This window comes from Aphelocoma coerulescens, chromosome 5, assembly GCF_041296385.1.
Source record: "Aphelocoma coerulescens isolate FSJ_1873_10779 chromosome 5, UR_Acoe_1.0, whole genome shotgun sequence".
Lineage (NCBI taxonomy): Eukaryota > Metazoa > Chordata > Aves > Passeriformes > Corvidae > Aphelocoma > Aphelocoma coerulescens.
In genome coordinates, this window is record NC_091019.1 from 6,440,887 (window position 1) to 6,465,349 (window position 24,463).

The 24,463-nt window shown below is 39.6% G+C and overlaps 1 protein-coding gene across 4 annotated transcripts in view; it reads left to right on the forward strand.

The window, feature by feature from the left end:
• The window catches only part of NELL1 (neural EGFL like 1), a 298,289-nt gene that overhangs the window by 64,051 nt on the left and 209,775 nt on the right, over window positions 1–24,463 (forward strand). For all 4 annotated transcript variants that reach the window (XM_069016456.1, XM_069016458.1, XM_069016457.1 and 1 more), the window contains exons 5-11: window positions 1,923–2,019; window positions 8,868–8,940; window positions 9,181–9,263; window positions 12,553–12,687; window positions 13,510–13,612; window positions 16,962–17,035; window positions 24,231–24,330. In XM_069016456.1, coding sequence (XP_068872557.1) covers window positions 1,923–2,019; window positions 8,868–8,940; window positions 9,181–9,263; window positions 12,553–12,687; window positions 13,510–13,612; window positions 16,962–17,035; window positions 24,231–24,330 — 665 coding nt within the window. The remainder of the gene's footprint in view (window positions 1–1,922; window positions 2,020–8,867; window positions 8,941–9,180; window positions 9,264–12,552; window positions 12,688–13,509; window positions 13,613–16,961; window positions 17,036–24,230; window positions 24,331–24,463) is intronic.

The following is a 24,463-nucleotide window of genomic DNA, read 5'->3' on the forward strand; positions in this document are numbered from 1 at the left end:
CCTCAACTGGACAAGGGAGAGAAGAAGATCATGAAAGGCTTGTGGATCTAGATAAGGGCAGAGAGAGATCACTCACCAGTTACAGTTGTGGGCAAAACAGACTACTTGGGGAAATTAGTGTAATTTGTTACCAGTTAAATCACCCACTCTTTTCTTCTTCCTGTGCTTATCTTTGCTCCTGATGTTTCTCTGCCTCCTCCCCACAGATGGCACAGAGGGGATGGGGAATAAAACTGCAGGGGAACAGCTGCCTCCCCATGGAATCTCTGCTCCTGTGCCTGGAGCATCTTCTCCCCCTCCTTCTGCACTGACCTGGGTGTCTGCAGAGCTGTTTCTCCTATGTGTTCTCGCCCCTCTCCCTAGAAGGAATTGCTGTTGCTCAGTAACTATTCTCCTTTCTCAGATATGTTATTCCAGAGGTGCTGCCACCATAAATGATGGACTCAGCCTTGGCCAGTGCTGGATCCATCCTGGAGCTGGCTGGCCTTGGCTCTGCCAGACATGAGGGATGTTTCTGGCAGCTTCTCACAGAAGCCACCCTTTCAGTCCTCTGCCACCAAACCCTTGCAATACAAACCCAATATCCATAGCAAGTACAACATGAAAAATCACTGATTACACTTAGTGAGCCTCTGCTAGAAACACCTGGAGTGTAATTGGGAAGATAACTGTGTGATAAGTTCAGTTGATTGACTTCTGGTTTTTTTTGGTGTTCGTTTTTCATGTGTTCATTTTTTAAAAGCCATAGCTTTAAAGAAAGAAAAATAATTTGACCACAGATAATTTCACCTCTTTAAGCTAAGGGTCTTGGCAGACTCAAAGGCTCTTCTCTTGGCTGTCACACTGGTGTGATTACACAGCAATTCATACTCCCTGTACACTGGACAGTAATAGAAAAAGATTTCATCATCTCCTCCATAATCCTTGTTAAGCATGCTGTTTTTGTTATGAAGCAGTAAGTTCATGGCTCCCTCTGATGTGACATGGCAATATGAGAATCCACGGTCAGTAACTCTGGCCTTGAATTTTTCATGTTCTGAAATGATATCATTGTAGTGGCCTGTGCTCCTGGAAAAGTTGTTATGGAAACTTCATTACAGCTTTTCTAAAAATGAACAAACAAAACCCCAAGCAAAGCCTTTTTAGAATTCCAAATACTTTGTTAATTTAAAAATTGTGTTACAGCATTTTCTCATGAGTTAATTTTAGAAATTTGGTATGCAGATTGCTGCAGTCATGTGCGAGCTTATGCAGTACATAAAGGTTGGTTATGGACCAGGCATATATAATGAGGTCCCATTCTGTGCCAGACCTGTGCTAGTGACAGACACAAGCTGGATGTGCAGTAGAGGCACCACGCGTGACCACCCTGCCTGAGCAAATTCAGTAACAAGGGGAGAAAGTGCCACGTGCAAGGATGAATGGCACAAATAAAGAGGGAAGAGAAAAAGGGAGTAGAGTGGCATAAAGTTGTTTTGTGAAGTCTATTCAAAATTCTGACCAGTCTGAAAGCCCCAAGGGGTTGTTGGATTTGGTTGGATCTTGTGTGTGATTGCAGTTTTTCTCTATGTAGGGTAGATTTTGAAAGACATCCCTAGACTAGGATGGTCCTATTTTATTTTTTTCCCTACTGTGGTGGGTTCTGGCATTGTATTTCTTTAGTCTAGTGCTGCACAGCTGCACAAGAAGAATTTCATTTTTATGGAGTCTTCATATATTTGTGATTTTATTTATTTTTTTATTTTAAAGTTGTAATATAATTTCTTCACCATGATCAGTGATAAATACTGTCTTTAATGAAAATTTTTTTAGGGGTTTTATTTTTGGTTCTGTTTTCCATCTTTTATTGTTACCTTATGTTGTCAAGGAAGTTTTCAGAGGAAAGAGAAAATCCAAGTAAATGCAATGTATTCCCTCTACAGGATTTATGAACGTGTCATTGATCCCCCAGAAACGAATTTGACACCTGAAAGCAATTTATGGCTCGGACAGAGAAACAGGAAACATGGTTTCTTTAAGGTAAGCAGATATGACATGGCATGGGAAGAAGGAAAGTAATGATGGGTCAACAAGATTCTTCCAATCAGTTGTCTGAGACTCGTATAATATGGTATGTATGAAGTTTGGTAGGAACTGTGGACAGTTTGTAAACAGCTTGTTTACAAGGTAAAAGTTTCTGGTATTTATTCCAGTTTTGGATAACAAGCCACAGTGCAAGTGTTCATCTGTGAAAGGAGTCTATAGAGCAGCAATAGGCCAATCTGCCTATCCTCAGTCTGGGCATGGATTTGTTGCCACGGTGATTTACCACCCACTCGGCTTCCCTGTGAAGCTGTCAGTTCCTAAGACAATTTTACAAGTTGCCTCTTTTCTGAGGATTTCTCCCCAAAGTCCCCAGATTTCCAACAAGCTAGGACAATTATGCTAAACTTACTTCAGCATAGTGGGTAACAATTTTAATTGTGAAAAAGAGGTAAAAGCCAAGTTTTAACTTAAATGATAGTCTGAGGGTTGCTCTGAACCTAGAGTGCATTTCATCCTCCAGCAGCTGAGCTGTCACTGTGAAGTGAAATTGATAGTATTATTTTATTCTACAGCTGTTGGTTTTTTACCTCAGCTGCTTCCCACTATTCCACAGATGGTAAACATATGTTTATAGCTATACAGGAAAAGGAAGAAGTTATACTGGAGTCGCCCGTCTTAAATTCTTATTTTATGCAGGCAGTCAGAGCCTCAGAACTCTGGGATATTATATGTTTGTAAATTAATATTTCTACGTGTTAACACTTTGGAAACAGCAGGGTAGCTAATGATATGCTAATGAACTGACAATTTTTATTGATCATAATGAAAGCCGACAAGTGCCTTACTTTGCTTTATGCATGCTTGAATATTTTACTAACTTTCTTCAGGGCAGAAATATAATTGGTTGTGGTTTTTTTAATCCTGCTTGAGAGTTTCAGAAGTCTTACTTTTTTATGTTACTCATTGCAAAAACTTGGGATTTTGCCAGTCTGTGAAGAGTACACATCTCTTTCCATGTATTTATATGCTCAGCAGGATCTCCCTTTCTTTTTCAGAGCAATTTGTTTCACTGTTTCAGCATATAAAAAAATAGATATATTTTCCTTAATGTAAACAGAGATCTGCAGGGAAATAAGAGCATTAAAAAAGAATTAGCATTTTTGTATGTGTGTTGGAGCCATGAAAATGTGCATAGGGAAAAGCACTGGATACTGTTCTGAATATCGTCTCTGCCATTCCTGAAGTTTTCTTATTTTAATGATAATTAATTGTTGTTTCTCTCCATAAATGAGTAGCATTAAAGCACATTTTGGTCATATTCTCATACCTATATTAGGTTTTAATTCTTTGGTATATCAGAAGGGGCAGGAGGGGGTATGATAATCCTAAGTCACTGTCCAGAAGCTGCAATTTTTTGTGTCTGTGCTTTTGTTCCACATCATTATTTACAGTGATTATTCCACAAGCAGTCCTGCTGTGCCTGTGGCCTTGCTGGGGAATGAAGTGCTCTGTGGTGTTATCAGGGGAACTGAAGTCTCACCCCTTGCTCCTGGTATCTCTTGCTGGTTGTAACTTGCCTGACATGGCCAAGCACTCGGAGTTCAGCCAAGACAGTGGTTGTAGCACAGCAGTGGTGGGAACAAGTTTGGAGCGGGCTTAGGAGAGCTTTTCTGTTGGCTTTGAAGGCAATCCCATGAACTACTTAGTTTGAAAACTATGTGCTGACCCTTCAGGTTTGTTTGTGTGGCTGTCCCGACTCTGTCCAGGACAGGGTTAATTTTCGCAGTAGCTGGGAGGGAGCATGGCTGGGACATGGAGGTTATTCTGTACCTCCTCATGCAATTGCAGGGGGTGAGGAGAACACCTTCTCTTCCATGGAGAAATGGTTCCTTCTGGTCGAGAAAACACAGTGGAAGGAGCCATCCAGTATTGTTATTACTGGGAATGCTTGTTGTGTGAATAATTTATTTTCTCTACCTTTTGTTACTGATATTGTTACTGTTAATTTTTTTATCTCATCACTCTGTGATCTTCACCTTTTGTGCCTCCAGTTCTCAACTCCATCTTACCACAGCAGGGAGGGGTAGAGGAAAGGGATTGAGAGAGAACAGCCTGGGGCTTGGGAGAGTCTTGGTGGGGATACTGAATTGGGGAGTACCGTTCCTAAAGCAGGACAGCCTTAACTGGTGGCCAATGTGTGGTACAAAGGGTGGAAATAACAGAGCCTGAGCAGGTTGAAAGCTACTTTGATTTAAGCATCTGTGGTATTAGGTGTGGAGCACTGGCCACAATGTTGCTTGGCTTGTTCATGTGGGTGTGATGCCTAAGCCTTGTATCTATTCCCTGATGTGCCCCTCGCAATGTTCTTTTTCAGTGCAGGGAGTAGGATCAGGATTGCTTTGTTGCTGTACTGTGTGATACCTGCTTATGACTTGATAACATCAAGGGCAATGAGGGTCATTTTGGATGTGTGTTCAGTGTTGCTCTCCTACCCTTACCTCAGGTGCTTATGTGGGGAGTCCATTAATAATCATAACCAGTCTGCGGGGTAAAGAGGGGAGGATGATTTTCCACAGCTTTTCATCCCCTTTTCCTCCTTCAGGCCTGTTAAACAGCTTTTGAGAATTTTGAATTTCATTTGGATGTTAAGGAAAGCACGTTCTTGTTGCAATGTCTGCTGTGTTTTCTCAGTATGGTCTACAGTACCACGTTTAGAGTCAGGACAGAGATTTCTGGGAGGTTCATTCAGAGATCTGCCCCAAGGGGCAATAATCATGAGTGTTATGGAACGTGGGAGTAAATGGGCTGGTATTTAGAGAAATTCTCCAGTGTTTTGGGAGTTCACCACTGAACAGCTACAGGACTCTGATAAAGTGACAGTATTTGCAAGAAGAATGCTATGGTGACTCCAGAGAGGAGCAACTCGAGCAAAGGCAAACCGCTCCATGGAAGGAGGACCTGGGTCCTGGGTGGGTAATGCAGGGACAGGGAAACAATGCGTACCACAAGGGGATTTGACTGACTATAGAAATGATACCTGTGACTGTGTATATTTATGTATCTGTATAGTTGGAGGGTGTAGGATCTGGGTGGGGCATAAATGGTGTAGAATAAGAGGTGGATAAATTAAGGCTGTCGTGGTTTATGAATGGTACTCCCCAATTCAGTAACCCCCCACCAAGAGTCTCTCAAATCACACCAAATCACACCTTGCTCTCTCACTCCTCCTTTCCTTCCCCTTCCTCCCTGTGATGGAATGGAGTTCAGAACTAGAGACACAAAAGATGAAGATGATGGGTGTAGATAAGAAAAATTTACTGGAAGGAGTGATGAGATAAGAAAATGAACAGTAACTGCAACAATATTATTAACAAAAGGTATAGGACAAGAAATTATTTACACAGATAAGCATTCCTGATAACAGATGGTACTGGATGGCTCCCTCCTCCACATTTTCTTGACCATGAGGAACTCTTTCTCCATGGAAGAGAGAGTCCCTTCCCCTGCTTCCTGCAATGGTGTGAGATGCTGTAGAATAATCATCATGTCCCAGCCATGCTCCCTCCTGGCTACTGCAGAAACTAACTCTGTGCTGGACAGAGCCAGGACAGCCACAGAAACTCAGGGTTTGTTTCAGGGCTAGAGAATACATTATCATCAGGTTAGGAAGCTGAAGCAAATGCAACTGAACGAAGAAAAAGAGTGCTGCCAGATATCCATGGAACACTCTCTAGGATGGATCTGATTGCTGCCAGGATCAGAATTACCTGCAGAATTTGCTTTATTGCTGAGGAGAACCCTTCCCCCTAAGGGTCCCTCCAAAGAGCTACTGCAGAAATGAGCTTATTAATGCATTGGTGAGAAGGTGATTTATGTTGCAAGACAGTAGTTTTCATAACTACTGGAGCAGGCTCTATTGATCCTGCTCATGTCTGGGGATTGTATATTAGGTGCTTGAGAAGCATATTGGTATTTTTATTGCACAGTATCATGTATATAATTTATATAGTCATATGCCTCTGTAATAATTTTGGACTCAGTGTTGTATGGACTAAGGTGAAACTAAACATAGTGCTGAGGGCAGCGTTGAGGTGCCTGGCATGGCTGCTCTGAGTGGAGCAGCACAGTGCTGATGGAGTGGAAGCCTGGGCGTGTTGGCATGGCTCTGCCAAGGCACAGGAGTTCCAGGCATGTCTGCTGGTGCCACCACGGAGAGCCTTTCACAGCGCTGGCCAGTGCAACTTGCACAGCTGTTTGGCTCACATTATCTCTGTGGGAGAAGTAGGTTTTAAAGAGGATGAAAGGCAATGGAGGAAATGAAAATGCAGAAGTGGAGAGCTCATGGAATATATGAGCCTTTTCACAGAATGTGGGAGGACTGTTCTATTTAGTAGATATCTGAGAAGTGCAATAAACTGGGCTTTTTGCATTATGTTCTCATGGAATGGGCTTGATATTTAGTGCTGCAGACCTGGATTTCATCTTGTAGCTGGTAATCTGCCTGCACCAGATGAAGGCTCTTCAAGCTAGTAAGCCCTGATGCTGTGCTGAAGCTTTGATTGTCATTAGCCAAATGTTTTTATTGATAACATAAAGGTGATGTCTGCTTGGGAAGGGAAAAACTGGAAAGATTTTGACCACTGACATCACACTGTTAAGGACAAAATCCAAGCTCTTGGGAGCCTAGACTTAATGCTGAAGCAGGAATAATCAGAGTTTTTTCATATTCGTTACAATAATTATGGCTGTAATAAGTGTTTGCCTACAATGAAGTCTTTCTATTAAAAAAATACATCAGCAAAATTTCTGCCCTTGGAAAGTTTACTTCTGTGTTTGATCATAATTCTGTTTCAGATGGTTTACAGACCTAAAAGTCATCTGTGTTAGTGAACTGAAGTTCATATTCTTATGTTTTTCCAAAGTCATATGCTTCCATGTAGCCAGAAATTAAGACACATAAAATAGTTGTGTTTCCTCTTCAGGCTGTGTCTAAATGCAAATCTGTCCAAAAGACAATTGAGCAGTATGACTCTGATGCAACAAACACATTTGAAGTTGACGATGCACCCAAAAAACAACAACAAAAAAAAAACAACAAAAAAACCCCAACCTCCCCCCCGCAAAAAAAAAAAACCAAAACCCAAAATGCAAACCAAACAAAAAACCCCAACAAAAAAACAAACAAAAAAACCCCCCAAAACCCTGAAGAAAAAAAATCACTTCTCTCTGGATGGTGTCTCATTAGTTAGGTGATATAGTCTGGTGGAACTTCATAATCTCATTTACTCTTGGTTGAGCTTTTCACTGCAGAGACTTAAGTCTTGAAATATATTTTTATGCCTCACCTTCTAATTTCTCACTGATGACTGCTGACAGAAAGTATGTAAAATGGCTTTCAGGATGTTCCATTTCCAGTGACAGTATTACTTCTCATTACTTATGGTTTCATTATTCTCATAGATGAAAAGGTTAATAAATGTATGTACTTATGCAAGAAAGACAGGGTGATCTGGTTATCTCTATTAATATTTTCAGTTAATATTTGATCATGAGACAGCAAGCAGGAAACAGTGCTTGCTGATTACATTCTGCTCTTTTAACAGATGATATAAATGTTAAATGTTACTTGCCAGGCTTTAAGGACTATCTGAGGCCTCTATTTATGGGTGGAGAGTGAGTGCCTATGAGCAAGTGATGATGTCCTTGGTCTGCAAAATTCACTCTATTGCAATTTAACTGAAAATTAAAGCACAGTCTGGCAAATCAGTAATTTAATTAGATAGTAACTGCTGCATGATAAATTTCTTTTCAGATGAAATAAATTTTTCTGTGTCTGTGAGGACATAGAGCTGTGTCACTGATGCCTTAAGGCATCATCACAACATCTGACTAACAGAGGAAGTGCAAATATCAGCACTAGAGGTCCTTTGATTTCCCTTGCTCCTCTCCCTCAGTGGCCACGACATTATTAAAGCCAGTGGATCCTGTGAAGTAAGTACATTGCACAGTCAAAGATGCAGCAAAAGCTTCATCCTGAGCTTAAAAGAACAAACACAAGCTTCAGCATTTTCTGGTCTGTCTGAAGTGTCCAGGCTTCTTCAGGGCCTGGGTGTGCAGGGACACTGGCCATCTGCTGCTTCCACTGGGGATGTCCTTGCAGGGCAGAGACAGCACAGGGTGCAGCAGGCACTGGACCTATGGGTTCTGCCTCCCCACTGTCATGCCTGGTTTGGTTTAGGAGCCCCATACAACCTGCACTGACTGGCTCTGACCTTCTGCCAGTCCTGCACAGGGCATCTCTATCTGCCTGGGCTAGAGAGAGGATTTAATTCTGGCTGATGGCACGATTACCCGAACTGCCTGTTGAGATACAGAGCAGCTAGGAGGCTTAATGAAACCAAGCAATGGAAGTGTAAACTGTTACTTACATCTGGCACTATGTACTTGTCTTTTCAGTGTTTGATTTCACAGCCTTATTTGGCTAAAAAAATAAAGAGTTTTACTGTGTTTTCTTTTTGTCTTTTGGAAAAGTGTGTCATCGGCTTGAGCAATGGATATTATTTCACTGCTTTTTTCACCAGTCTCACCCCATTTAAAGACATTTAAGGAGCTTATATTTGGTGATTACTAAAGACAAAGCAGTATTATCACTGTAATATCCAAACACTCAGAAAGATAGGAGGAGTTTTCTATTTTGTTCATCTTCAGTTATTTTCCTCACAAGTAGAGTGAGCTGGTAATCTTTTTTTGTATCCACTGAAGAAATGACTTGTGAAAGAGCCTGTACAAATTTAAGTGAATGTTTGTAATCTGTATTACCAGTTTTCTCTTCTTTTACAAAGGGTATTATTCAAGATGTGAAAATCATCTTTATACCTAATGGATATATAACACAGTGTCCTAATCTGAATCGCAGTAAGTAGCAATCTTTTTATTCTCTCTGTTTTAGATTTTTCATACAGATTGTTTCTTTGCTTTAAAAATAATACTTTCAGGCTTGTTATTTTTGCATGTGCTGACTTCCAGAAGGCAAAAATTCCATATAAACAGATTGCATTTTATGTTCAGATAAATCTAGTATGATAGATGGTTGGTTATTTATGGTTTATTGTGTCTTTCCTTCTCTTCTCTTCTTTTTAATCTTTCTCTATTGAGCATGCCCAACCTGCAGTGATTTCTTAAGTCTGGTGCAAGGAATCATGGATTTGCAAGAACTCCTGGCAAAAATGACTGCAAAAGTAGGTACCTAAGCTTTTTTGTTAGTTGCCCGTTTCCTTCCTTTCCTTCCCTAAGACAAAGATATTCTATATGCCATTCCTTATACCATGAAAATTATTCCAAATGTTCATAGTAGAGTCATTTTTTTTCTTACTGTCTGCATAGTCTTATGGATATGGCTCCATGGTTGTTTCTTAAGCTTAATAATGTTTTTGCTCTCTGCTTTATTATTTGTAAGGTAGTGACAAAATACGCAGAGTCTGATGTTTTGTAAGAAGCCTTAGCTTGGTTTCCCTTTTCATGCTGAGGAATAAATGCAGAAACAAAAGGAATAAATGCAGAAACAAAAGAGTGAAATCCCTCAACAATTTCCTCAACCAGGGGAGATGTTTTCTTGTGGGAAGTCCTGTAAAGTCTTCAGGACTGGTGTAGTCTCCTTCCTGGGAATTGAAATGAGGCCCCAAAATGAAAATGCCTGTGAACCTGCTGACTGTGCTAACCTTGATATCACCTTTGATCTATGGTTTTTATCAGTGCAAAAGTTAATTCAGCTCCAGGTGATGTGGTGTGTGCTTGGGTTTGGTTTTTTTTTCCTTCCTTCCCCCCCCCCCCCCCCCCCCGTTGGATCATGAATAGGATGAATGGGAATCTATAGTGTTGGGGATTTTTTGTTTGTTTGTTTGGGATTTTGGAAATTTTCTTTAGGCTCTGCTCCTACAGGACACAGGCAACCTCAGCGTTAGCCAAGGCCATTCAGCAAGGCTGTGCTGAAGTGCTGGGATAGGAAACTGTGTTTTAGAGGTGACCAAACCTTTGATCTGTGTCAAAGGAGAATCTGAACACTTTCTGAGGTTAATGTTGGTGAACCATCTGGTTTGTGGTGGAGGGTAGTTAATTGTCTCTTTTGAAACAGCACTTACATGTTAATTACTTAGATTTAAGTGCAAATGCAACCAACCTGTAGATGCCCTTACTCTGAGTGTAGTTACTGTAGGAATTTCCAAAACAGGATTTGCATAGCAGTGCTGCTTGTGTAAAAACATTATACTGTTTACTGCACTGCCTTGAAATGCTCTTTTCCTTCCCAACAGGAAAGGGGAAACTGTTTTTTGGAGAGTGTGTGCATTATCCTGGCAGTCCTCTTACTCAGCTGACATGCTTTGGACAGGCTGGATCCGAATGCGAAATGTGAAGCTTTTAGTTCAGTTTTCTGCTTGTACTGTGAAAGGGAGGCAATTATTTTGAGCCCTGCTGGTGGTATGAGCAAGTTCCAATTATGCAGTGTACTGAGTAACTTGCTTTCTCTGATGTTAATTATAATTTTGCTTGCTAGTACTTTATGAGGGGAGGCAAATAACACAGTATTTGTACTGCAAAGACTCTGTGCTTTCATAAAGTGGTGCTGGCATAATCCTTCATTGCAAATTCCTGTTACAGCAGTCCACTGACTGTTTTGTTGCAGTTGTTTCCTGTTGCCCAGGAAAAATGCATGCAGAAGGAAAGAAAATCAACTTGGTAGACAAATGCAAGTTAAAAATGGGGAGTCTGCAGGGAAGCATTAAGATTTGTATCTGCCTTTTAAGTCCTAGCCACAACAGCTGCAAGTGGTACTAATGCAGATACAAGTATATTTTGTGGGGATGATACATGTCAAGCTTTGCAGGGCTGTGCAGATGCCCACAGAGATCCTGTTTGGCAGGGCAGGTGGTCAGAGGAGGGCTTGCTAATGTACAGCAGCGAGGATCCCTACAGATCTGCACCAACAGATGCAGAGCACGAACAAGATGTTTTGAGAAAGTGGTTTGGTGTCTAGTTGTTGCTTTTAGGCTCCTCTATATCCAGGATTTCATCCTCTCTCTCAATCTGTGTTTAGTTACAGCTGTATCCCAGCATCGAACAGATGAGCAAGTGTTGTTTGCAATGAATGTGTATGTGCAGTTTATATAAATTAAAATTATGGAGACTCAGGGCTGGGCTTGCCTGGGAAGGAAGTATCTGGCTACTGGTTTCAGACTCAAATAATTTAAGTAGCTGTGCAAGTTATGCAGAATGAAGGCAGGAAAGGAAGGTTCCCTCCTGCTTGGGCTGTACCTCTCCTGAGTCTGGTGGGCTTGGGATGGGACACAGGTTCTATGTAAGTGCTCCAGCAAAGCACTGTCTATGGCAGGTTGTCACAGAATGCTGTGAAGGGAGCATTTGATCATGACTTGTAGCAAGCTAACCACCCTTATGTCCTCTTCTTACCTATGTTTTGTAAAGACATAGCTATTAAAGAGTAATAAATTCTAGCATTTAAAACTTATTTTATTTTTGTCATAATTTGAATAAATTCTGAACCTTTCCAGTAGATATCTTCAATTGATTTAATCTTGTGTCCTTAAGTAGAGACACACTGTATGTCAGGGTGTTAGAATCTGGCTAAAATGTTAATTTGCTGCAGGAGAAAAGGATTGTGTTACATTGCAGCATTCCCTACTGCTGTGCTAGAGTACTGTTAGTTCCTCTTTAAAAATAATGGCTAAAATAATTCATGTGGCTTTAACAATCTGCTGAGATCAGTCTGGGCATCTCCTGCACTTCTCTGAGTGGAATATAACTTCTTTTGGTAAATTATGAGCCTCCACTAGGGTGTGCTTTGTATTCAGATGTGTTTGTTACACGAAGACTTCCAGCTCAAAACTTTCTACTGAGTCTTTCCTTGCTGGAGGTCAGAAAGGTTCAAGCTTGACTTTGATTAAAATCAAGAAAAATTAAGCAGCTGAGTTCATTTATGGACTAGGCAATCTGGTTTATTTACGTCATGGGTTTATACAGCCAGGAATAGTTTTATGAATCACAAATTTTGACAGTCTGAGGTTTTTTTTCCTTTTCTTTTTTTTTTTTTTTTGTTAATTTTTTGTTATTTATTTTGCCAGAAAAAAATACTTTTTTTAACAGAGACCTGTCATCTTTCAGTTATTTGGACGGGCAGGGAAGGAATGCACATATTTGCTGCTAAGTATTAAGCTTGTATTTCTGTTCTAACAGCAAGGCGTGTTCAGAGCTAGCCACAAGCTCAGGGTTTACTCCAGGAGCATGGTTTCTCCATTGATCATAATGTGGGATGATCATGAACTAACTCCATCAAAACCTGAGGAATAGGATTAGTTTATACCTGCTGATTTCCTGGTTCAGTGTTTTGAAGGTTGTAGTCAAAGTTGGTTTGGCTAAAAATAAGTATACTGGTTTTTGCTTTTTAAAATAATGTGTTTCATGTGTTTTTAAATAATGTGAATTGCAAAAATCTCATCAAGTTACTTTCATTTATAGTTAAATTATGCAGAAACAAGACTGAGTCAATTGGAAGACTGTCATTGTGAGAAGACTTGTCAAGTAAATGGATTGATCTACAGAGACAAAGACTCATGGGTTGAAGATGATCACTGCAGGAATTGCACATGCAAAGTAAGAATTTCTGAAGAGTTTCAAGGATAGGATCTAATGGAAATGTGAAAATGTCCTTTGAATACATAACATTCACTCTGAGAATTATTATGTATTTAGTATGCATCTAGTGGCATTGTGGACAATAGAGAGGGAAATGGTAAAATAAATAAAATTTTGTCATTGCTTATTTGTAAGCTTCATACATAAAATCTGCTTTCCCTTGACAATACTTTCTTATTTGTTCTAATTGTAGCTGTGAGGACTTTGTGGTTTTGGGGTGAAGGGGTGGCATTGTGTTTGGATGGAATTGTTTTTACTGCAGTAGCTTTTTCAAAAAGGAGGCATTATCTTAATAGTATTCATAGATGCTTAGTTGCATCTTGCATGGTAACTTGCAGATTTGTTTTCAGCATTTATCAGAATGAAGAATACAAGGAACAGAAAGAGAATTAGTATGTAAAACTTGTATCTTTGAAATTATTTGATAAATATCTGAAGAGAGCCTTTGTTTACTCAAGAAAATAGAAGCCTGATTGTTAAAAATCTCAAAGATGATTGGAACAGCCTACAGAAAGTAGGGCTTATGTTCTTGACTTATGTTTTTCAGTTAATGCATTTTGGGAATGGGGGGTAAAACCAGTAACATGTCAAAATGAGGCAGTTCACCTTCAGCTGCATTTGACTCATCTTGTAGCTGGGTGGGATTAAATTTGTCAGTGAAGGATGTTTGTAATGCAGAATGCTGTTTTCATTTACTTAAATAGTTTTTAGTGTTTTGTACAAAGTATTCACTAATAGCAGTGGCAGTAGTTGAATTTTGTCTTAAAACCCTTTGCTTAGAGCGGAGTTGTGGAGTGCCGAAGGATGTCCTGTCCCCCTCTTGAATGTCCCCCTGATGCCCTCCCAGTGCATGTGGAAAGTCAGTGCTGCAAAGTGTGCAAGGGTAAGTACATCACTCAGACCTCTCAGTTTTGCCTTCTATTTCAGCAGAGTTAAACTTGTCCTGGCAGCAGGCACATTTTGTAATGATTTTCAGAGGTCCTGGTAATTCAGGTAACATGAGTCATAGTGGCAAACATGATTTAAGAAGAAAATAAGTAATTGCTGAGAAATGAAGAAGCATTGCAAATTTCTGAGGTACTGTTTTTACCTATTGTTAGTGTAAAATTATTCATCCTGTTGGGGGCTGGGAAGACTGACTTGGCTCCAGTTTGTATCTCCTGTTGGTGTTGAGGAGCATCAAGCCTATGGTCTGAAGTTTCTTTTGTGATGAGTAACTAACCGAGCTGTTATCTTTTTGCCTCTCTTTTATTTCAAGTTAAAAGGCTGTTCTTCAAAATAAACATAACAATATCAGACCCACGCTTAGTATCACTGTGTGGAGCCGTAGTTTGCTGTAATTAATTTCAAAATAAATTAATGAGAAGAAAGAAAAGCTAAGTAAATTTTGTGATCGGTGTTATTGTCAGCTTTCAGTTCCTTTTTCTGGAAATGAAAGCTGTTAAGTAACGTTCATGGAAGGAATATTCAATATTTGTTACTTTAATAGTAGTGCAAGGAACAAAGACAATTTATGTATTAACATTTTAGCTGTGTACTAATGCCAGTTGTACTTAAGAAGCACAAATTCTCTTTCCCCTGATCTGTTCTGGAAGATGAGTAAACTTCATGCATGAGCTTTTCAATAATTTATTAAGACAGGGATGTTGAATTATTTTAGGATTTATTAGGAAAATAATAACACTTTTTTAGCATTCTGTCACCCTTTTTCAGTCATTGAATTCATTAGTTCTGTGCACAAATATCCTTTAGCTGTGATCTTGCACTTGTTCTTGTTTCTTACGTAATCTCATTTCTCTCAGCTGTATGTCAGCATGAATATTCTGCATACTAAAAGGAGTTTATGAACAAAGTACTTGGGTGGTAAAATGACCATGCTGGCCTGTATTTCTTTGTCTCGAAATATTTTTATTTGTAACATTGAACGTCTAGGAAGTTTTTTCATGAAACTGGATGCATGCACAAGAGTCAAAATCTGACACAAAGAAATTGGAAGGCACAAAATTGTAGATTCAGTGTATACCCTCATGAGTAAACTGTTCCTGTTATTTGTAAGATGAACAATCAAACTTGCCTTTTGTCAGTGATTGGCACAAACTTGACTCGTTATTCTGACAAGAACTCAGCATGTCAGTCAATGGGAAGAGATGTATGGAAGTTGATTGAAATTGATTGTAAACGCCAGCTCCTTGACAAAATGATGTGCTAGGACCACAGTTAGTCACCTCTAGGTAGATAGTAGTAATTGCAGAGGTTTTCCAAAGAGCTGCACTGCAGGTGTTATTTTCTCTGTGCTTTTTCTATTTAGCTCTGATAGAACTATCAGTTGTAATTTGCTGTCTCTAGGGATTATTGAATGGCTGGGTTATTGGGCACTTTCCCGTCTTAGCTAAGGGTTAATGAGCAAAGTAGCTCTAATGTCTGATGTGTTAAGGGGTTTAGGCAGTTCAGTTTTGATCCCTGCCACCTTGTGTTAGCATTTCAAATAATATTTGGCAAAAGACTATAATTTTGTTTTAAATATCATTTTTCTGAATCAGACATTAACTTGCTTTCTGGTGTGTCCATTCTTGTCAGGAAAACAGACAGGAAGTAAAAGGAAACGTTTCTAGTTCATATTCTCCTAAAAATAGTTACTGGGATTCCTAATTTAAATGAAGCTTCCTCATCTGAAGTTTTCTTCAGAAGTGAGATCACAACAAGTCGGGCATAAAAACTAGGGCAGCTTTTGAAAAACAAAGAAAACTAGGATACCAAAAGGAAGAAGCCTGTTTTAAAATGCTTTAGTGATGACGAGAACTGAGTTATCCCGAAAATCATAAATCATTCCTTTTTTTTGGAAGAAATGAGCATTTTCACAAAGAGTCATTAGAAGCAAATTGATGTCTGAAGGTTCATGAAGATTGATCTAGCAGTCTCTTGCTTAAAATTTGGGAATCAATCTGGCTGTGACAGTTGCTGCTGTGGAACTATTGGCATCACCTGTAAGAGGGACACACTTGCACCTGTGAGTGCTTCCCTTACCTGAGCACTCAGGAAGGAAATTGAGGTAAAACAGTCTTAGATAGTGTGTCTTTTGAGGACAGACTACTCGTAACACTTGCACTGTGCATGTGTCTTGACTCTGCAAACTTTTGAAGTTCAATTGCAACATAGGATTCACATCTTCTAGCTTTCCTTTCAGGGTCCCAGGTCAGACTTTTACTGGCCAAGTACAGAAAGAGCTGAAATGCCACAGCAGAAAGTTATTTTATCAGTGTTTAGCATTGATCTGGCTAGTAATGTGGGGTGCTTTTATGCTGGATACTTGATTTGTGTGAGTTCGTAACAGTCCAGCTGTTCTCTTTAATTGATGGATTTACTGTCCTTCTCTGGAATTGGAATTTGGACATGTAGTTGTATGGGGACTGTGATAATTCTGGTCATAATTGACCAAGCTGTTTGCTCCTGTGGCCCTGCTGCAGGTTGCCTTCTTCATGGTGGCAGTAGTCCTGAGCTAGTCCACTTTGCCTTGAAGTGAATGAGGAATGATCATGTGTTCCAGTCTGTTTATTTATGGAGCCACTTGTCTTTTGGCAGAAGGGTCAAAACTTCAGACAAGAATTTTGTAGTAGGAGCTCTCAGTTTCTTGGGAAATCTGCGTATTTCATGTGTGCTTGAAGAATATTTTTCTGAAACAGATTTTTGCAGTTTGTTAATTTGGTACAGTCATTTGCTGCATCTGATCTGTTCGTGCAGTCCTCCAGCAAGTTGAAGAGTTCACCTTTGTGCCCACAAAAAGTGGGAAGGCTTAACTGAAATCTGTGCTTGTATTATTCTCGTGATGAACTGTACGCTAATAAATGTCTCCAGTTCTTGAAGTGAGTCATGAGGACCTCTAGTAACACAAATACTGTAGCTACTCTATGTGATGTCAGTAGTGAAAATATTTTCTATTGAATGGTAGGGAGTTTAGTCCAGGACACATTGTCTATGCTCCTATTCCCTCTCTTTAGGTTGGGTGAAGATGCTACTTTTTCTTAAAATGAATTTATTGTTTGTTACTTTGTTTGTAATTATATGTGATACTGACTTCTGATGAAAGCAAAATGTATCATATTTTTAAAGTATTCGTATTTTTTCAGTGGATGTGAATACTGGTTTTACTTTCATGTTATACCTTGCATTTATTTGCTGCTTAAATAGTGATTTAATTAATTTTTAATCTCCCTCCTCCTTCTCTCGAATTACAGCCAAGTGTATCTATGGAGGCAAAGTGCTAGCAGAAGGTCAACGAGTATTAACCAAGAGCTGCAGGGAATGTCGAGTAAGTTTCAGTTGCATAAACTTTTCCTGATTTTAAATGTATCTCTGGTGTTCAGAAGTGACAGTGTAAACTTAGTGCATTTCTTTAGGCTTCCTTCATGCAAATGTGACATCTGTTGTCTTGAAAAGGTGACCTTGAAGTCAGTGAAAGCCACAAATATGAAAACAAGGCAGGAATATGACCCTTGCAGGATAAGAAAAATATGGGCAAAATTATTTGGAATGATGTTTTCTCTTATCTCTGCTTTCATGAGCTTTAGGAAAAAAGTAACAGCATCTTGACCAAATGACTTGTTTCAGCCAAACTGCGAAAATTTGAAGCAACCTTTGTGTTATATTGTTTGAGTTACTCTATATTTTCGTTAGTATTGTTTAAATTATATATAGCATATAGCTCTTCTAATAATTGAGGTAAATTACTGAGTATTGGAGCAGACTGAGGTCTTTCTTGGCAAATTCTTAACATTTGGACTACGACAGTCAGTATTTAAGAACACAGGTGAACGAAGGCTGTGTTAGATCCATTCAGGGAGTGTTGGTGAATGTGCATATAGGAAAAGATTACATTGATCTGGTTATTGTTGTGCTTGGAGCTGAGTGTACAGAGTAGCAATTTTATGTTCACTAATGGAAATGGACAATAACTGGCTGCAGATGTTGTGAAAACAGCTTGTTATGCAGAATTACTTTGCTATTGTTACCATTGAGCTGTATGGGGTGTTCAGCACTGCATATACAAATACGTGGGCAAGGTCGTTGCCTTGGAAAGCAGACTAAAATGCCTGTTATTTATAATATGACATAGAATGTTTATTGGAGAGGGGGAGTACCTGTATAAAATGAGAACAGGAGTGTTTGCACATTAAAGTGAAACCAGAGAGAGTGACCTGAATTATGTCTGCAGAACTTCTCTGTGCTATAAATAAGAGCATTATATTCATCATTAGGAGTATGATAATACATTCATGAAGATTAACAGCAAATACCAACCATCAAATACCTGTCATTAGGAATGAGTAAAATAATGGAAACAGCTTTTGTATTTTGCTTATTGTAAAAGGAAAATGATACGGCAATGTTAATTACTGTAACATTGCAATTGGTATTTGCATCTTAATCGACAGTATTGATAAATATTCAAAATGGCATCCGTGAATGTAACACCATTAAAAAATGTTTGATGCATGCCTTCAGAAAAATCCCAACAAACTGAAGTTCTTTCCACAGCTGTGCTTCAAGAAGATATTAAACCTCACTGTCCTGGGGAGAGTTTTTAAGAGGCTGCTTGCATCTGTTTCTGTGGCGTGTTGAGTCTCCGTGCAGGAGGTTCATTCAATATGTCTTCAGCATGATCTCCTAAATCTGGCCTCAGTTAGGAATGCTCACTAGGATGAAGGATGAATGGTGATGAGTCAAACTGTGGCTGTGTCACTGTTTTCTGTCCTATGTGGACAAGGTGTTGTATGAATAAAGGAAGGACTTTGTCATAAGGGACCATACCAAATTTAACATGATTTAATTTTCCAGACTTGAAAAACTGACATCAAGTTTCAAAAGCTGCTGCTCCATGAAGGAATATGTTGGAGGGTACATCAGTGTAATAGTGTTGATAAAGATGACTTAAAAATATTTGTAGAGGAGGATATATCTGTAAGTGCGGTGATGTCAAAAAGATTAAGTTGAAATTTCACATTTCAATTTTTATTTGAAGATAGATTCCTTATTCTTTGCATAGGTACTGATCCAACCTTAAGAGGCTTTTAACTTTCATAGTTTTTCCATCTAACAAAAATAATACTACTACTGATGGATCCAGCTAGATTAAAGACTTTCTTTATCAGGCTGAGAGACCTTTTTTTAATTTTTGGAAACTAATCCAGACTAAAAATATTTATGATGCATATCCTCTTAACCATAAGCACAGATGTTACTCATGAACAACCACTCCCAGCTGGAATCCTGCCCACAAACACTCTCTAGATGAATCTACAATGACAAAATGAGCACACCGCTATTTCTAATAATCACAGAACAGTCCAGATTGGAAGGGACCTCTGGAGGTCATCTTCTCCAACTCTCCTGCTTGAGCTGGGTTACCTGGAGTCAGTTGCCCAGGACCACGTCCAAATGGCTTTTGAATATCTCCAAGGATGGAGACTCTACAGCTTCCCTGGACAAGTCTGTGCTAGTGCTTGGCCGGCCTCACACTGGCAGAGTGTTTCCTGATGTTCAGGTGGACCCTGCTGTGTTTCAGTTTGTGCCCGTGGGCCCTGGTCCTGTCAGTGGGCACTGCTGAGAAGAGCCTGGCTCCATCCTCTTCACACCTTCCCTTTGGGTATTTATGTGTCTGTAGAGTCCCCTCTGAGCCTTCGCCCCTTCAGGTTACAGTGCCAGCTCTCTCTCAGGCTGCACTCCCAGCTCTCTCAGCCTTTTCTCCTGTGAGATGCTCCAGTCTATATTTATCCTCATGGCCCAAGGCTGATCTCTCCCCAGCTGTTCCATCTCTCTCTTGTGCTGGGAAGGCCAGAATATGCGAGTGTGTATGAAGTTTTGATAACTGCACCTTTTTGCATTTAATAAATGTTTGATTTTTTTTTGTTTGTTTGTTGGTTTTTTTAGGGATTTTTTTTTGTTTGTTTGTTTCACCAGTGTGGTGATGTGGGCCATTAAAAGTCAATGGAAAGATTTTTATGACTTTTGTTGGAGTGAGAATTTGCAGTTGAGCAGCTGCCTGTGAATGACATGATGCCGTTCATAAATAGACGACATGCTTGACAGCAAAGGGTACAAAAATAAATGCCTCTTCATTAATGCTGGGAGCAGGCAGTCACACTGTGCCATACGAGATGGACACGGCCCACAGTTTTCAGGAAGGTGGACTAAGAGGTTTTTTGTAAAGTGTGAGGAATGAGACAACTCTTGGTTCTTAATTAAAATAATTAAGAACTATTTATTAAAAGAACGATCAGCAAAAAAAAATTCCAAGTACAAAAGAATTATAAAGCAAAAAAAAAACCCCGGGTCTGCAGTGATTAGAGACCTTGTTGGCCAAACTGGCTTTAAAGTCCCAAAGCAAAGACCTTACAACGCTGGGGTGACTTCAGCTAGCCCAAAGTCTGAATGGTTAAATTCCTTTTGAAAGAGGTAGAGGCCTGTAAGCCCAGCACTTCACCACCAGCTAATGTGAGGTGAAAATGGCCCCTCTGATTTGGTGTCCAGCAGTTTTATAAAGTCTGGGTCCCGCCCATGACCGCCCACTGTCCAGCCTCCATGGTCCTGGATGATTGGTGGTGTCTTGAGGTGAGGTAATCTCAGTCTGCCAATGGCTCGCTATTGTCTTGGGGAAAAATTGTCATCAGCTCCAAGGGCGGGAAAAGTCCTCATTAAAATTCCAGGTTGCCATGGTGCTGAGTTGCAGGCCAACGGCCAGGTTCTAAAAATAGCTCCCTGTCAATTAGAAGTCTCCTTTTTGGCAAAGCTTAAAACTCACTCAAAACTTACAAAGGTTAAGAACACTTGGTAAAAGGTTTAAAACTGGGCTATAAGTATTTCAGAGAACTCTTAAAAACAGGGTAATTAACTTGGACACATACAGGAATTAAGACATTGTGGGTTTTTACACTTTTTAGGGACGAAAGAGGGGACCAAACTTGTGGAACTTTATTAACAGGGGATTTTTAACGTGGAATTATGTAAAACACTCTAATCAACTAATCAGGGGAGTAACTTTGGAACTTAATAACTGTCCAATTGGGTTGATGGGTAATTTGAATAAGCAATAATTCAACAATTAACAGTTAAAAGTTGAAAACACTTAATATGTAAAGGCCAACACTTCATTTCATGTATGACATAAAGGTAAGGAATTATGTGCTTCTTAGAGTGACAACTAAGGCTGCTGTTTGAAACTTTGTCCTGAGAGACTGATCAATAACAGCTTGTTGTGCCTGAGGAATGATATTCCCAGGTGTGGTGCTCTCACTGAAACCATGTCTCTCTCACTTCCCCTGGGTGGGATGGAGAGGAGAATTGGTGGCACAAAAGGTAAAGATCACAGGTTGAGATAAGAACAGTTTACTGGAATCAGCAAGTAGATAAGAAGATAAACAATAACAGCAACAATACTGATGACAAAGGGTACAAGGAAGAGGTGATCGATTCACAGGGAACAACAATACCCGACTGCTCCCTCTCCTACCCCACCACCCCCTCCTCAAGATGAGGTGGTTATAGAATAACCTCCTGTCCTGGCCATGCCCCTCTTGGCTACTGCAGAGATCAACCCTGGCTGAAACCAGGGCACAGCTAAATTCAGACAGGAAAAAAACCCCACCAAAATAGCCTTATCTGAAATCTTGCTATTAATTTTCAAAGCCAGTCATGTGAGATGAGCTGTTTGTTGTTCAGATTTTCACTGCATGTCACTGATTAGGTTTAAATCCAATCCTTTTTTTATGTACTTACCTTTGTAATTACAAGAAATTTAATTATCTTGTTGTAAATTTTTGACTCCAGATCTCATTCTTGTGGATTGTATGTCACAACTGAAGCTTGATATATTTATTCCAGAAAAAAAAAAGTCTTTTTGACATCTATTTCTGTTCACATTCTATGACTGCTACATATGTGAATTGAATATAAAAAGGAGTAATTTTTCTAAGGCTGCCTGAAGCAATGGTTCTGAAGTGTGAACTCTTCTTATCTCAGTGGATAAAATCTGAAATCTGATGATGATAATTCTTATAATTGGATCTGTACTAGTTTATAACAAATTGATTTTAACTCAACATGGAAATGTTTTAATTGTTTTAAAACTTAATTACAAATAAGTTTGATTTGTTTTCCCAAGATGCAAATTCTGCAGAAAATAGGAAACTTAGGGAAATAAAATCTTACTGTCGTTAAATTAATGGAATTCTCAATTTGTGTTCTTTTATCTCCTTGCGAGTCACTAAAGAAGCTGTGAGCTTGGATTAAATTTGTCTTTAGCTTTTTGACTCATCCTCACACTCATTTGACTTTCATACCATTTCTTGCCATATTTTTTGGCCAGATTTTTTGTCAGTCAACACTTTTTGTCCGTATGCTGACGTCCTTTACTCTTTCTGCTGTAATTGTCCTGTCTGAGCTTAAATAGACAATGAGTTACAGCCAGAGCTATTCTAGCTGGTTGTTTGATAACGTGATAGTAAATGATGGCTCAATGTCTGGTTCTTTTATCACCTTTGATACTGCAGTTGCACAGGCAACCGTGGGGGATTCTTTCCTTTCCTTTGTGGAAGTGAGATCAGGAGGAGACCTAATGCCTCCATTAACTTCACTGTTCTTGTGGGCACTTGCTCTGATGATGTATGCTTTCCATGCTGCTGTAGGGAGCTGCTTTTTCTTACAAAAAATAAGAAAAGCAGATGGCTGTGGGGATTTTTTTTAGCATTATTTTTCATGACAGCAGCTGATGCAACTTGCCAGTAAAGGCAATTGGCCCTGCTTAGCCTTAAGATTGTAATGTCAAGGGCAGTGGCTGCAGAATGGTCAGATTTGCATTCCCTGGGTCGGCTTCACTTCTCAGCTGTAAGTCTTGTAGGCTGCTGGGCACCCCAGGCACATAACTTGTGCCTTGTAGACTCAGCAGGCATTTCCTAAGTCTGTAGGGCAGCTTGATGCTGTGAGAACTCCTTCTGGAGCCTGGAGGGACATAGCTGAATTGGTGTGGTGAGGCAAAGTGGCAAGGCTGATTATCAGCAAAGGTTTTACCTGTGCTGGTTCTGGCACCTGAGGCGGTGCTTTGGCATGGTGTGGCACAGTGTAGTGTAGATAGGAAAGCAAGCTTATACACTGAGGTGTTTCTTCATACAGGGTGGACTCACAGGTAATTTCTCCTCAGATTATGAGAATGATGGCTTTAATAAAGTTTTGTCTATTTTTTGGTATTGGTTTTCTTCTGCTTTCCTAGACCAGGATGTGTTTGGATCATATTTTTAAACTTGTCTCTGCCATCATGATAGCTGGAAAATGAAATTTCTTTGTTTGAGGAAAGCAGAAATTGTTACTCCACCTTTTCATTCCACGATCTGAGATGTAATGAAAAATATTTTGGGAGGAGTGGGGACTAGACTAATGTTAAAAAGGTGTTTTGGCAACATAGTAGGCTGCCTGCTCTCTTAGTGGAGTTTCACAGCTTGGAAAATGAGATTACTCAGGTATGGACAGTCCTGTGGGGTACTTGCTGTAGTTCCTACTGAGCAAAAATCCTTGTTGTTAATTTCTGCTCCACTTGCCGGTTCTCAGTGATGGCATAGCTGCAGAAGGGGTGCTGAAGTGCTGAACAAGTAAATTACGGTATGAAAAAGGCTAGAGGGGGGGATAAGGTAAAAGAGGAGGCTATTTTGGGACAGGATTTTAAGAAACAACAAACTAAAGAGCTGGAGAGCTGTTTGGTCTGGAGATATAGTGAGGCTGATCTGCTGGGTGGGAAGAAGATGGATTAAAATTTGGTGCAAAAATCTCCCCATGAACACTCTATGTCTAGGATTATAGAAAATTTCTACCAGCTTCTAGACCTCCTATCACAGTCTTATTCTAAATCTAGAAATCAAAATCACAGAAATGTCTTTAGCTTGGTTTTACACAGCAGTTTCTGTAGGGGTATCTCAAGATGAGCTTTCTTCTTTGAAGGACCTAATTTTGGAAATAAAGTGATCAGTAATTCTAAACAACAGACTCTTGTAATTGGACACGACAGAACAACACAACACTTGAAAATACTGGTCTTGCTGTGTATATTGGCATTGAATAACTTGTCAGCGAAGTATGTAGACTGTGAAATAAGAGGAATAAAGCTCAGACTTGCAGAAAGCAGGAAGGTTGTCTTTAACTTGGAATGAAATTCTTTAATTCCTTCAAATACTCAGAAAGAAGACAACTATACTTTGAGACTACATATTTGGTAAAACTAGAATAGAATTTTGAGCTGAAGTGCCTTATAATCATTTTATTTTGATGCTGAGCAGAGAAAAGCACAGTAGATTATTCTAGATTTGACATTATGGTGGAACAAATGAATTTAACTTGCTTCTTCTAGTTTACCAGTGTTTCCACTGGAGATTACTAGTGCTGTAGATGGAAAAGTATGTGATCCTTGCCACTGCATGTGTTTTCACCAATGTAATTTTTAAAAAAATGTTGTTTATTTTCAGAATGGAGTTTTAGTAAAAGTAGCGGAGACTTGTCCACCACTGAACTGCTCAGAAAAAGATCACGTTCTTCCAGAGAACCAGTGTTGCAGTGTTTGTAGAGGTAAGCCAGCTTGTAAGGAATATAAGTTGTTGGTTCAAGAGGGGATTGAAAGGAACAATTCCTTTGTAATACTAAGTACCTCTGTAAGCCTGATTCTAAAACCAGTCTGTGATACTCCTTTGGTTAGAAGACT